This window comes from Nipponia nippon, unplaced genomic scaffold (assembly GCF_047370975.1).
Source record: "Nipponia nippon isolate SJK-2023a ecotype South Korea unplaced genomic scaffold, ASM4737097v1 scaffold_3, whole genome shotgun sequence".
NCBI classification, from domain to species: Eukaryota; Metazoa; Chordata; class Aves; order Pelecaniformes; family Threskiornithidae; genus Nipponia; species Nipponia nippon.
In genome coordinates, this window is record NW_028262347.1 from 29,172,064 (window position 1) to 29,184,090 (window position 12,027).

At 40.9% G+C, this 12,027-nt stretch overlaps 1 protein-coding gene across 5 annotated transcripts in view; it reads right to left on the minus strand.

Moving 5' to 3' along the window:
• Window positions 1-12,027, minus strand: part of MDFIC (MyoD family inhibitor domain containing) — a 53,169-nt gene that overhangs the window by 40,828 nt on the left and 314 nt on the right. Inside the window, exons 2-4 of one of the 5 annotated variants that reach the window (XM_087768027.1) lie at window positions 11,692-11,844; window positions 9,802-9,957; window positions 8,045-8,084 (exon numbers count right to left, since the gene is read on the minus strand). In XM_087768027.1, the coding sequence (XP_087624153.1) occupies window positions 8,045-8,066 (22 nt within the window). In that variant the 5' untranslated portion in view covers window positions 8,067-8,084; window positions 9,802-9,957; window positions 11,692-11,844. Of the gene's footprint in view, window positions 1-8,044; window positions 8,085-9,801; window positions 9,958-10,454; window positions 10,604-11,691; window positions 11,845-12,027 lie in introns of those variants that run through there. The other 4 variants (XM_087768024.1, XM_087768025.1, XM_087768026.1 and 1 more) reach the window with 4 other exon arrangements.

A 12,027-nucleotide genomic window follows, 5' to 3' on the forward strand; every position in this document is an offset into this window, starting at 1 on the left:
AAGTGTTTGAAAAGTGCCCTGAAATAGACTGAATGAAAATAAGTAGTGTCCTGGAGAAAGCTAGTGTAAAAGCACTCTGCTTTCCACATAGAGTAAGCTTAAATGAGCTGTTTTAAGAGATTTTGCTCTTAAGTTACTTTACTGCAGTAACACCACCAAGATTACAACAATATCTATTGGCAGTGGTCGTACAAAACTGCAGTTACTGTATACAATTTTCTTGTATAGGATACGACTTTGCAGAACCCTCCTATTTCATGTAGTAAACAAGAATGGCTCTAAGGAAACATTAATGTTGATATTGTGGGGCCCCCAGTGTTCTAGAGTACATTTTTATCTAAGAAATCTGAAGGAGCGCAGAATACAATTAGTCATCATTACTCATAGGGATTTAGTTTTCATTCCTCTGCTTATTCTCGCTTCAGTATCTTTTCCTCTTTTTTTTTTTTTCTTACTATGTTAAGTTGTATGTGTATTTTTCATGTTTACTTTTATTATTCTAGCTGGATATGGTAAACGGCCAGTCAAAACCATGTAAACAATATTAACAGTTAACAAGAAAGACGAGGCACTATTAAAAAGTAAAAAAACCCCAATGTTGCAATTGAACATCAAACAATTTTGATAGCAAGTTTACAACAATTAACATTGAGTATCTGTTCTTTATCTATTGAATTCACATGAAGACTTCCCCATGAATGTGCATAACAGAAACCTACACCATTAAACATGTACTTGGTATCTTACTTTGCACTCCAGAATTACCCACTGGCGCAGCTGATCTGGCAGATGCTGCTCTGTGGGTGTGGTGGGCTGACTCCGGGCAGCAGCTAAGGACCACACGGCCGCTCTTTCCCTCCCCAACCCCCAGTGGGACGAGGGGAGAGAACAGAAAGAGCACAAGTGAGGAAACTCATGGGTCGAGATATAGTTTAATAAGTGAAGGAAAGAGGAAGAAAAAACAAAACAAGTGATGCAAAGGCAACTACTTCCCACTTGTAGACTGATGCCCAAGCCAGTCTCTAAGCAATGGCTACTTCCTCCAAAACCTCCTCCCCTCAGTTTTTATTGCTGAGCGTGACATTATATGGCGTGGAATATCCCTCTGGTCAACCTCAGCCAGCTGTCCAGGTTGTGTCCCCTCCCAACCCCCTGCCCACCCCTAGCCCACTCACTGGCGGGGCAGAGTGGGAAAAGAGAAAACCTTGATGCTGTGCAAGTGCCGCTCAGCAAAGCCAAACCACTGGTGTGCCATCAACCTTGTTTTAGTCACAAATCCCAAACACAGCACCATGAAGAAAATTAACTCCACCCCAGCTAGACTTAGTACAATGAGCCTTTAGAAAAAGTAGACCTTAAGCTGTGTTTATTTAAGATTTTTTCATACATCCCACATACAGCTTCAGAACACTGAAAATAGACGAACGCTGGTGTCCTGATTAATTATATGTTTTTTCTTGAATGTGCCCCAGGTCTCAGTTTTAGTACAAAGGAATTTCTTGATTATTCCCTTATAATAAACAGCTGATGATGGGATCATAACTTTTTTTTTTATTCTAGAGGTGCAACTACAACATACCAACTACAACCAATCACGCATGAAGACAGCCTCAAGAACACTCTTGAGTCTGTGTTTTGTTGATGCCATTATTTTTGTGTTGGATGCACAAGAATAGTGATAAGACTAGTTTATGAAAGATAACACATTTATGAGCCCAGCAAGAATCGACACAAAGACCTTAACCTTCTCTGATGTGCCATGCCTGTGGTAGAGCAGCTTTAATAAAGCCTACAGCTGTCACAAATACTAACGGCTGTGTCTGCCCATAGACAGGTATGGCTTTTTTCTACTGCGTCTTCAAATAAATTCATAACACTTCTCTGTTTTAATCAAGCTTAACCTTAAGAATTTTAATGTAATACTTCCTTAGTATTTTAGCTTCTGCTTCCTTTAGTACACCCTTCCACTCTCATGTGACTAACTTCCTAAACTGATAGCCAAGAAGAAAAAGAGATGCTCTTCCTAGCAGTTCAAATAATGGAAAGAGAACATAATGAGTCTTTTGAGTCTGGCATTGCTAAGGCAGAAATCCAATCTCTCTTCAAAACCACAGTAGGTTACTCTAGGTCATGTCACAAAAGCAACCTAGTCTTCTTACCTAGTTGAGCCCCCAGACCAGCAACTCAACCAGCCATCACAGCTCAGCCCCCAGACCAGCAACCTCTGTGGCTATGTACCTCTCCTAAACTAACAGCAGTACTTGGGCTGAAGAGCTTCTAGTCAAAAGCCCAGCAGGAGTGACACCCACACAGAGTACCCTGTGATTTATCCTGAAGGTAAGCATGGGCACAAACTCTACTTGTGCAGAGATTAATGCAAGTTTAAGGTTTAAGTAAGGAAGAGATACAACATGCTGGCAAAGTATAGAATTGAGATGATTAACAGCCCAAATCATATCTGTATTACATACAACTGGTAAGCCACTTAGTGAAAAAAATTAAGATTTTAATCACATCTCAAAATTGCTGTTTCATGAAATAAGTGAACAAAGTGAACTCCTAATTTTTTGTCATTTGGAATTATTATATATAAATCACTTTTATAGTACATACATTCATTTTACCATAATCTTGTTATATTTATTTTTAAAATTACACAGCAATACATGTATTTGATGATAGAATCAAAACTCGTTTCCACCATCGAGACTATTGCAACATTGATTGTTAACTCCTGTTTCAGTTTGGAGTATGTGCCTCCGGTTACATACATTTCTTTGCATTATGACAAATACATTTTACAAGACTCCACCAACAGAATAGTGTCAGCAGTCTGGGTCTGTAGCACCAAGGCTACTATTACAATAGCCCTATCAAAGAGAAAATTGAACAAATAGCCAGAATTGTCAAGAAAGACTTATGTATAGTTAGGCAAGAAGGGTCTACAAGGCAATCTCTCCAGATCCCTTTCAATTATGTTTTCTATGCCTTTATAAAGTTGAGGGATATAGATCCAACTAATTCCTGAAAATTTCTTAGAACACCCCAGTGCAGTAGCCCTCTTTTCAGAGCTATAATTATTCTATCTTTCTCTATGAAAATGTAGAGCATATTGAGTGGACATCGAATTAATACACAAAACTGATAGAAAATACAAAAAAGATAAGTAATGGATGTACATTTGCAGGACACGCCTCAAAGAGCTCAAGTCTTTGACAAATAACCAACTTTTCTTCTCCAGGTGCTTGTCCATTTGTACATTCACACTCCAGCTGCCCCTCCATGCCTCGCTATGTCTCTTGAATTTACTTAGAAATGGGTCTCGCATGTTCACACATGGCATCATACCTTAATGCATCCCTAACTATGTAATATTCAATCTCTGAACACGCAAAAAAAGTGGAAACGAGTGCCCACAATAAGTGGGTTGCACGTCCTCAGAGTGTGACTGGCAGCTGATTTCTATTCATTAGATGACACATAAGCCTATATACTGACTCAGCCATCTCTTCCAAGCATGTGAACTGTAAGAGCGACTAGCAACATGACAAACTGGACTTGAGAAACAGGTTTAGAGTTTGTCTATTGACACAGGGACACTGTGGATGCAAAATGAGTTAAAAATCCTGTCACTGCAACAATAGAAGGCTTTGTTGCTATGATATACTCATTTTCTCTTCACCAACAATGTGGTGGACTGCACCAAATAACAAGTAAAGCAAAAGCAACTGCTGGGAAAGGCTTCTGGAACCCCGAGGGCATCATTCTCAGCAAGGAGAGAGGGACAAGCAGAATGGACTGGCACAGTGGAGTCATTGTGACCTCCAAAAATGCAGAGTCAGGAACAGTCCAACAGTTTTACCGTTTAAGGGCAGAAAAATGAAGTAAGCACAGGGCAAGCCTTACTTAGGCACCTAAATTTGACCCAGCTGCTGGGATGTAAACATCAACCCTCAGAAAGCCTGAGTTATCCCTGAACAAGCAGATGCAGATTTAAACATACATGTGCAAAGCTCAAACCATCCCAAATGGAATTTTCTCCTTCAAAGCAAAGATAAATTACAAAAAAGAAAAAAAAAAAAACCACAAACACACAACCCAAAACCAAACACAAAAGTAGATCTATGAGCAACAAAAAAGTTGAGGAATGTTTCCAAAAGGAAAGATAACAAAACAGTTCTCTGTCTCAAGCCTACAGCAGTTGGGAGGGACTGAAGAGCGTGTGGCAAACACTGCATTTCTAACACTTCCTTTGTTCATTAACATCCTCGCTGGCAAGGAACCACTGAGGATGCTATTTCCTACCAAAAATTCCACTGTTCGCAACAATAACACAAAGAAACCGCGATAATACCAGGTTTCACAATAACAGTAACACCCACCAGCTACTTCATGAAATGCCTAAAACTTTTAGGCATTTCACATAACAAGTAAGTTCAGCTGTGCTATTTGTGTAACAGAATGCCTATTCCAGTTCGTGATTTGCCTGAAACGATCTCATTTCATTAATGACTGGTTGTACAATCTAATTAATATTGATAATCCACAAATTATGGAGCTGGAAGCCTCCATTTAGATGTTTGATTGTTTTAAAACTAAAATAACTAATTTGTCTTTATTTCATTTCAGTGGCTTTCACTTAAATGTCTCATTGCAACTTTCAATGGCCTCAAAAATGCCACTGAAAAAATCAGACTCTTAAAATTAGAGCAATTCAACTGAACTTCTTGGAAAGCTCTTACACAGAATTTTCCAGGTGCAAGCTATGGAACAACTATGGATGTACTACAAGTTTGACAGCCCTGGACAAATTTCAGTCGTGATAAATTAAAAATTAATAGCAACACGCAAATAGGTACTCTGCACTATCAAAAGCATTACAAAGTTCAAATACATAACTGAAAAGTTCTTTTCACAAATAATCACACTAATTGTCATGTGGCCAGTTTTAAATTTATGTCATTCATCCAACAATGTTTCACATATGTACAAAACTAGTTTCACGTAAGTGCTAAGCAATACTCAGTGGCTATGGCTGTATTAGCAACAGCATGGGCCAGTAACAGTGGGCCTGTACAGTGAAAGAGTTGATTTTAAGGACACATTCCATACACATGTTCCAGGGGCTTTCTACTTTGGACTAGCTCTCAGATTTAATCTCAAAGACTGAAGGCTTATTAGTGGCTGGAGTTCATTAGGCACATTCCTGCAGTGCATCTTTCAGATTATTTTGTCCAAAAGGAATCCAGTCCAGGTCACTCCCCAGGATCACTCCACAATGCAAACCAAAGCGGGGGCGAACAGGAGATTCACTTCAAAACTGCATTGCTGATCCAAATGAAAACACTACCATAACACACTCATTGCTGGATGCTACTTATTAGGAAAAAACAAGTGTTTAAAGCAAAGAGAAACCTAACTTCTGAGGGCCTGGAACGGAATTTGAGAAGAATTATTTTGATATAAAACTAGCCTATGAGATGGAACAAAAGTATTTTGAATTTGATGCAAGATCTTTACAGTCAACTCTATGAAACACAAGTCTATCACACCCATGTGCACGAGTCACTTTACTGGAACAGCATGCACATGAAACTGAAAGCAGAAGTATATTTTTATGACAAACTAGAGTTAGACACTTAGGAAAGTTTTAGGTATTTTAGTCAGTAACGTTCAATAACCACCTCAGTACTGGCAGACAGTGACGAAACAAATTAACACAGATTCACTCAACTCTTGTCAGATTGCAAGTGAGAACACAAAGACAGAGGAAGTATTTGGTAAGTTTGAGCGATCTGAGTGCACTGGTTAACCGTTAAAGTAAAAATCCATTACTCATAACACTGAGGCACTGCTGGTAAAGTGCAATAATTACGGTGATAGTAATAGTTGTTGCCTCAAGAATGTCCAAACATTCCTTGCAGTAAGTCTTCTGTCACCCCATCCCATCTAGCCAGCAAGTTCCTTTAGTGCTCCTCATCATGAAAAGGGTTAAGCACAGAAAACATGAAGAGGTTTGGAATCACATTCTTGAAAAGGAGCACATGCTTTTTGTATTTTTCTGAATGGAAGTATTAGTTGCTGAATATGGTTTCTTCAGACACCAAATCAGAACTGTATCTCCATCCAGCAACAGTGACATGATTTGCACCACAGAGAACAGTCACTTATAGAACTTGACCCTTAATATTTCTAATAGACTTCTCCATTCTCCTCCACCCCATTAAAAAAAATAAATTCTAGTGGATTTCCATCATCTGAAGAGTTATTAGAAAAATCTTATAGTTGAAGTGCAATTATCAGTCTCAATTTCATAGCAGGTTTTTTATTATTATTATTTATTTTCTTTCTAAATTGATAAAGCTAAATATTATTCACTTGTTATTCTAGGTTACATTTACTTACCAACAAGCAAAGGTAAAAGCATTCCAAATACTTTACAGATGACAGTCCTACGTTTTCTAAAATGTGGTCTGATTCTCTAAATATAGTTCCATGTTCATTTAATTTCTCTCTTTTATTCCATGGTTTATTCAAATGCAGAGGATTTAATGAAAAAAGTCTACCCATAGTCCAGGCAATAATCATGACATGACCTCTAACATGCGAAACATTTTCCTTAAAGCAGAGAGGCTAATGGTCACTAATTGTCACACTCCTTGCTTAGGGACATTATTTTGGTACCTACCAGTGAGAAAATACTTGATCATAGCCAAATTGAAGTGGTCTGAGCATAGAGATGACACTATTCACTGACTACATTACACAGCACACAGGTAGAAGTAGTCATAATTTGATTCCAAGGCCTGTGGAGCTACAGGAGAAGCGAGACAGCATGACCAGGATCTTGAACAAGGGTGCACAAGTAGAGCTACACTTGTGGAGGGATGTGGCAAAAATTAACTAGTTATTTGCAGAAACTAGGTTAAACTTTTCATCCTGTAGTCTGTACCTTAGAGCAGCAGACTCTGTTGGCACAGATAATGGTTTAAAGTATGAAATGGAGTATTGACATTGCCACAAAAGAAGACACTACAATTTCATTTGCTCTTTCTCATAGCACACTAATTGTGGAGGGGCAAAGTCCAATAAACTCACTAACATTTATGCATTAATTCAAAAATGAACTAACAAGGAAGAACAGTGACAGGGGAGATGCTGAGAGAGCACGTCGGTTAAAGTAAGACACAAAAATTCTTTTAAGTTGCAACAGTGAGAGCATGCCACATCTGTAGGCCAAACTATGTCTCAACCCACAGTTTTCACCATGTCCACAACTGATGTATATCCCTGCAATCTGCCTTAGCTTTATTTCTTTTGTCTGTTTTTTAATTAGGTTGTGGGATAGCTATTTGTTGAATATCTAAAATTCAATTCAAGTTTCTTTTCCTTTCATGGAAAAATACAATTCAGCTTCAGCATCTGAATGTATATGATAGCAAGCAAAAGGAGCACTTTGAAGATCTGGGCTTTTTTATGATACCTCACAGAACTACAGAAGAGGAGAAGTTTCTTCTCAGGATATAAGGTAGCTATACCAGTTAAACAAATATAGAAAGCATATTAAAGTATGCATTACCAGTCAAAAATTCTTTCTCACTAGAATGCATGTAATACTTTATTATACATACAGCATAAGCCATTTTTTCTGAGTAAGGAAGCTTTATTCCTAGGTGGACACAGATGTCAAGTATCTCACTGTAAATATATGGAGTCATCACATAAATATGATGAGGTGATTCTAAGTAAAGTAGTAATTACTTCAAATTATTGCAGATTTTTCCAAATACCCCTAGCCTATTTCCAGAAATAATATGAATTTCAACAACAGCTTTTAAAATTATCACCAACGTCTAGAGAAGTCAGTGTATTTTTGGATGTCCTGGGGGTAGTATAGAAAGAGTAGGGGGTGTTGAAAGTCCCAGTTCTACATTATTTTAGATCTTCAGTCCTGGAATATCTGGACTACCTTACCCTGTAACCACACACTGCAAAGCTGACAACAGAAATGCTGGAATATAGACTGGAAATGTTATGAACTCACCTCTTCCTCTTTCCACCCCCATTTCCCCAACAGACTTAGGCTAGAAAAAAGCAACAAATATCCACAGTTATCCTTAAATCTAAGTTCATTAGAATAAAAATTATGTATTTGAATGCTGAATTCTGTAAAAAAACAGCCTTGTCTTTCTGTGAACTAGACATATGCTTTAAAATTGAGCATGTGCCTTGGAAGGTGTGGCCAGTGAGCAAACCTGAATCAATATATTACACTGGTTTGTACCTTAGTGATCCCTAAGAAAGTAACTTTATAATCGTCCATCTCAACAGCTGTGAGCTGTAATTGTGTCATTCAGATTTTATGCACATAACTTGTCCGTGGACAGATCAGTATTTGTTTCCTTACTTTCCATAAAAAGAAGAGCATGTATTGAAAATCTTACAAAATGGAATCACATAAGACCTTATTTCACAGTGAAAACTCAATTTAAAGTGGCACTGTAAGAATGAGACCACTTTCCAGGCTAGTTACTTCACTGACTTATAACTTGAGTAACTTTGATGTATGGCCTACATGCAGAATTTAACCAGTGTGGCCGCTTGATCACATGACAGATAAAAACAACACATTGAAAATAAACATGTATCACAGATACTGATGTTTCTGGCAAAAACATGATTCTAACAGTTCTACATGCTTGATCTTCTGTATCTAATTTTTTTTATTTACTGTTTAGAAGTTATGAGTCATTCTCTAGGAAAAAAAAAACAAACCAACAAACAATAAGATAAGTATAAGCCAATTTAATATGTCTCCCTGCCAGAACATTTTTTATTTAGCTATGGATACTTTCTGGTTTCTCAAGTGAGTCTTCAACTTTGATTTCACATAGCTATTGATTTTCCAAGTTACAAAAACAAGACTGCATCTTTAATCCACAGTTGCACAACTGTGTTACCAGGCTCTGCTCCAGTTAACCAGTTATGAATAAAGTTACAGTTTTTTGAAAAAGCTTATTTGTCTGTTCTTCAGAGACTTTTTAAACTCCTGTCAGAATTCTGGTAAACAAAGCTGTAGCTGTAAACGAAAAAAAAATAATTAAGTCTCATCTTCACAGACCAGGACTCAGGAAGCAAATATACTTCCCTAGTTTGAGGATAACCTGTAATACACCTTGTCAAACTTCCCTACGTGAAGGTCATCAGAATATCAGTGTATTTTGTGCAAATGCAAGCAAGATATAACTTAAAGAATTTCTCTTTAAGATGAATGTACTTTTAAACAACCTTTTGAACAGCTGATAAGAAACAAGTTAATACTCTCAGTAACTGGTTTTAGCTGCAGCATCAGAGAGTAATCTAAGAACAAAACAGCAAAGTGACCTCCAACCTGAACAACGCTCCTGCTCCTGGGTCATCCTTTCTTAATGTATTGCAAGACCTGGAAGGAGAGCTTTACAGGAAAGACCTTCTAAACACAAACACAAAGCTGAGAGACAAGAAAGAAGTTTTTAAGGACCAACATCTGCCTCTGAATGATTGCAGTTTTTCAAGTACTAAGAACCGGTGCTGACATCAGTGCATCTTTTTTTTCTCCCCCCCCCCTTTTTTTTTTCATTTTCTACATAGGAATTTCTAATTAAAACAATAAAGAAGTGAAAGTGTTACAGAGTTACACCAAAGAGGGGAGGTCGGGGGGAGGGGAAAGAGAAGAGGGGGTAAAACCCACGAAACTAATCAGTAAATGTATCATTCAAATAAAAGGCGCAACAATTACGGAGAAACTTTAAAGCAACTTACCTCGCGGGAGAGAGATCAAAGAGCTGTTTTCAGTCGGAGCTTGCTCTGGCCCTTCAGGCCCCGGAGGAAGAGGTTCTCTCACTTGGGACATCTGCCAGCTCTCTCACCGAGTAATAAAGAGCCTGCACCCCCCTCCGACAAAACTAACACGCGACCCTGAAGGAACAAGCAAATGAAAGGGCTTGTTAATGTATTTTATGCAGAAAACTCACGGCTCGAGGGCGAGGGATTGAGGAGGGACAGTAATGAAGCGGCGGCAACTTTGCGGCGCGGCGGCGGGCGCGCCGTCCGCCCCCCGCGGCGAGCACCCGCGGGGCCGGGGGGCGGCGGCCGCGGGGCGGGGGCGGCCGCGGGCCGTCAGCCGGGCGGCCGCGGGGGGGAGCCGGGGGGGGGCCCGGGGGCCCCGTCCGCCGTCGGCGCAGCCGGCCGGCAGCGCGGCGCGCCCTACCTCCGCATTTCCTCCCGCCCCGCCGCGCCGCCCGGCCCTCCTCCGCGCCCCCGCGCCCCGGCCGCGGGAACCGCCGCACCGCTCCCCCCGCCACCGCCGCTCCGTTTTCCCCCGGCGGCCGCCGCCTCTCCCGCCGCGCCCCCCGCCGCCCCCCGCACCCCCCCCCCCCCCCCGGGCAGGGGCGCGCAGCCCCCGGCACTCGCACCCGCTGTCCCCCCGCCGCCGCAGTCCCTCCTTCTCCATCATTTCCGGACAATGAAACATCCCACTCCGGCTGGCGGAGCCGCGGCGCGGGGCGGCGGTTGTGCAGGTCCCGCCGCCCGCCAGCGACGGGCCCGCGGGCTGGGCTGGGCTGGGCTGGGCTGGGCTGCGCGGGGCCGGGGCCGCGGCGGCCGGCGAGGCGCCTCGCTGCCCCCTGCCCCCAGCCGGGCCTCCAGCCACGGAAATTCCCCCAGGAGGCCGAAACCCGTCAAGCAGAAATAGGGAAGAAGAGGGAAAAAAAAAAAAAAACCAACTCTGAAAGGGAGGCTTTCATGCCTGGACGGGGTTTGCAGCTGTAGCGCTTGGCAGCGGCGCAGGGCCACTTTTAATGGTGCAGCCGCTGGCTCAGAAGTTGTCCGCTGCGGTTATTGTTGCCTTCAACCAGTTGCGCCTCTGAAGCCGGGTAGGCAGGCACGTGAAACGCCGTAGGCCTCCACGCCTGTCCTCCCGGTCTTTCCAGCCCTCTCAAAGATCAGTTCTAACAAAACCTAACCCTCTCGTGTACCTTAACTGGTAATGTACGGATGTGTCTATAAAACGGACTTTAAAGCAGGCATATAAAAATACTCAAAGGAACACGAAGGATAAAACAAGCATGTTTTAAAAGTTAAACCCTAGAGAGCAAACTACTTCCTTCAGTATCACCTGCCAGTGTTACCTGTACTTTCTCTAGATAGGAAATGCATTTCTTTCCCATGGCACAGGTTGATTTGATCGATTGTCAGCCTCGTGCTCTGTTGTTGCCCACACCGTGGAGTACTGCAATTATTGCTCATCTGTGTGCCAGTGTCCATAAGCTTCATGCTTTACCTTGCTGACACTATCCCAGTATATCTGTGATCTGAAAGTATATCTGACTTCCTCTATCGAAGTGTGTTCATGTTTAAACACTAATTTCCTTAAAACATACAAGCAAATTTTTTATTATGGCTTAGTAAATATACTTTACTACTACGTCTTAGTACAGTGTACAGCCAGGTATTTTTTGGGAAACAAAAGTAAGAAGAAAAAATAGCCAAGTTATAGAGCATCTACACCCTAACATAAGAGACTATAACTCATGGATATTTATTTTGATATCGTAAGTGCTAAGGAATAGGCTCAGGTGTTAAAAGTTCACTTCTTAAAGTTTAGCATTTCCCTGCAATGCTTGCAAACCAACCAGGATAGAGTGTAAGTACCTGAGTAGGAGCCAGTTCTGTGTGAGACTCCACACACTTCAGGGCCTCCTCTTGTTTCAGAAGTCATCAATAATTTTGCACCACTGTATGGCTTTATTATCGGTCATTATTGGTGCAAAAGAGAACAGTGTGATGAAAGGTGCATATACTTTCCTTTGAGAAATACAACCGTTTTTAAGTATTTCAGTAACCTAAGATGTTCTTTGGTACAACATAATCTTTCTTTAAACTTTTTCATGACAAAATGGAAAAAAATGTGTTATGTGGGGAAGAAGCTATGTAAAAAATCCATTTGGGCACACAAAATTTTTATCGTACTGTATAATAAAAATAATA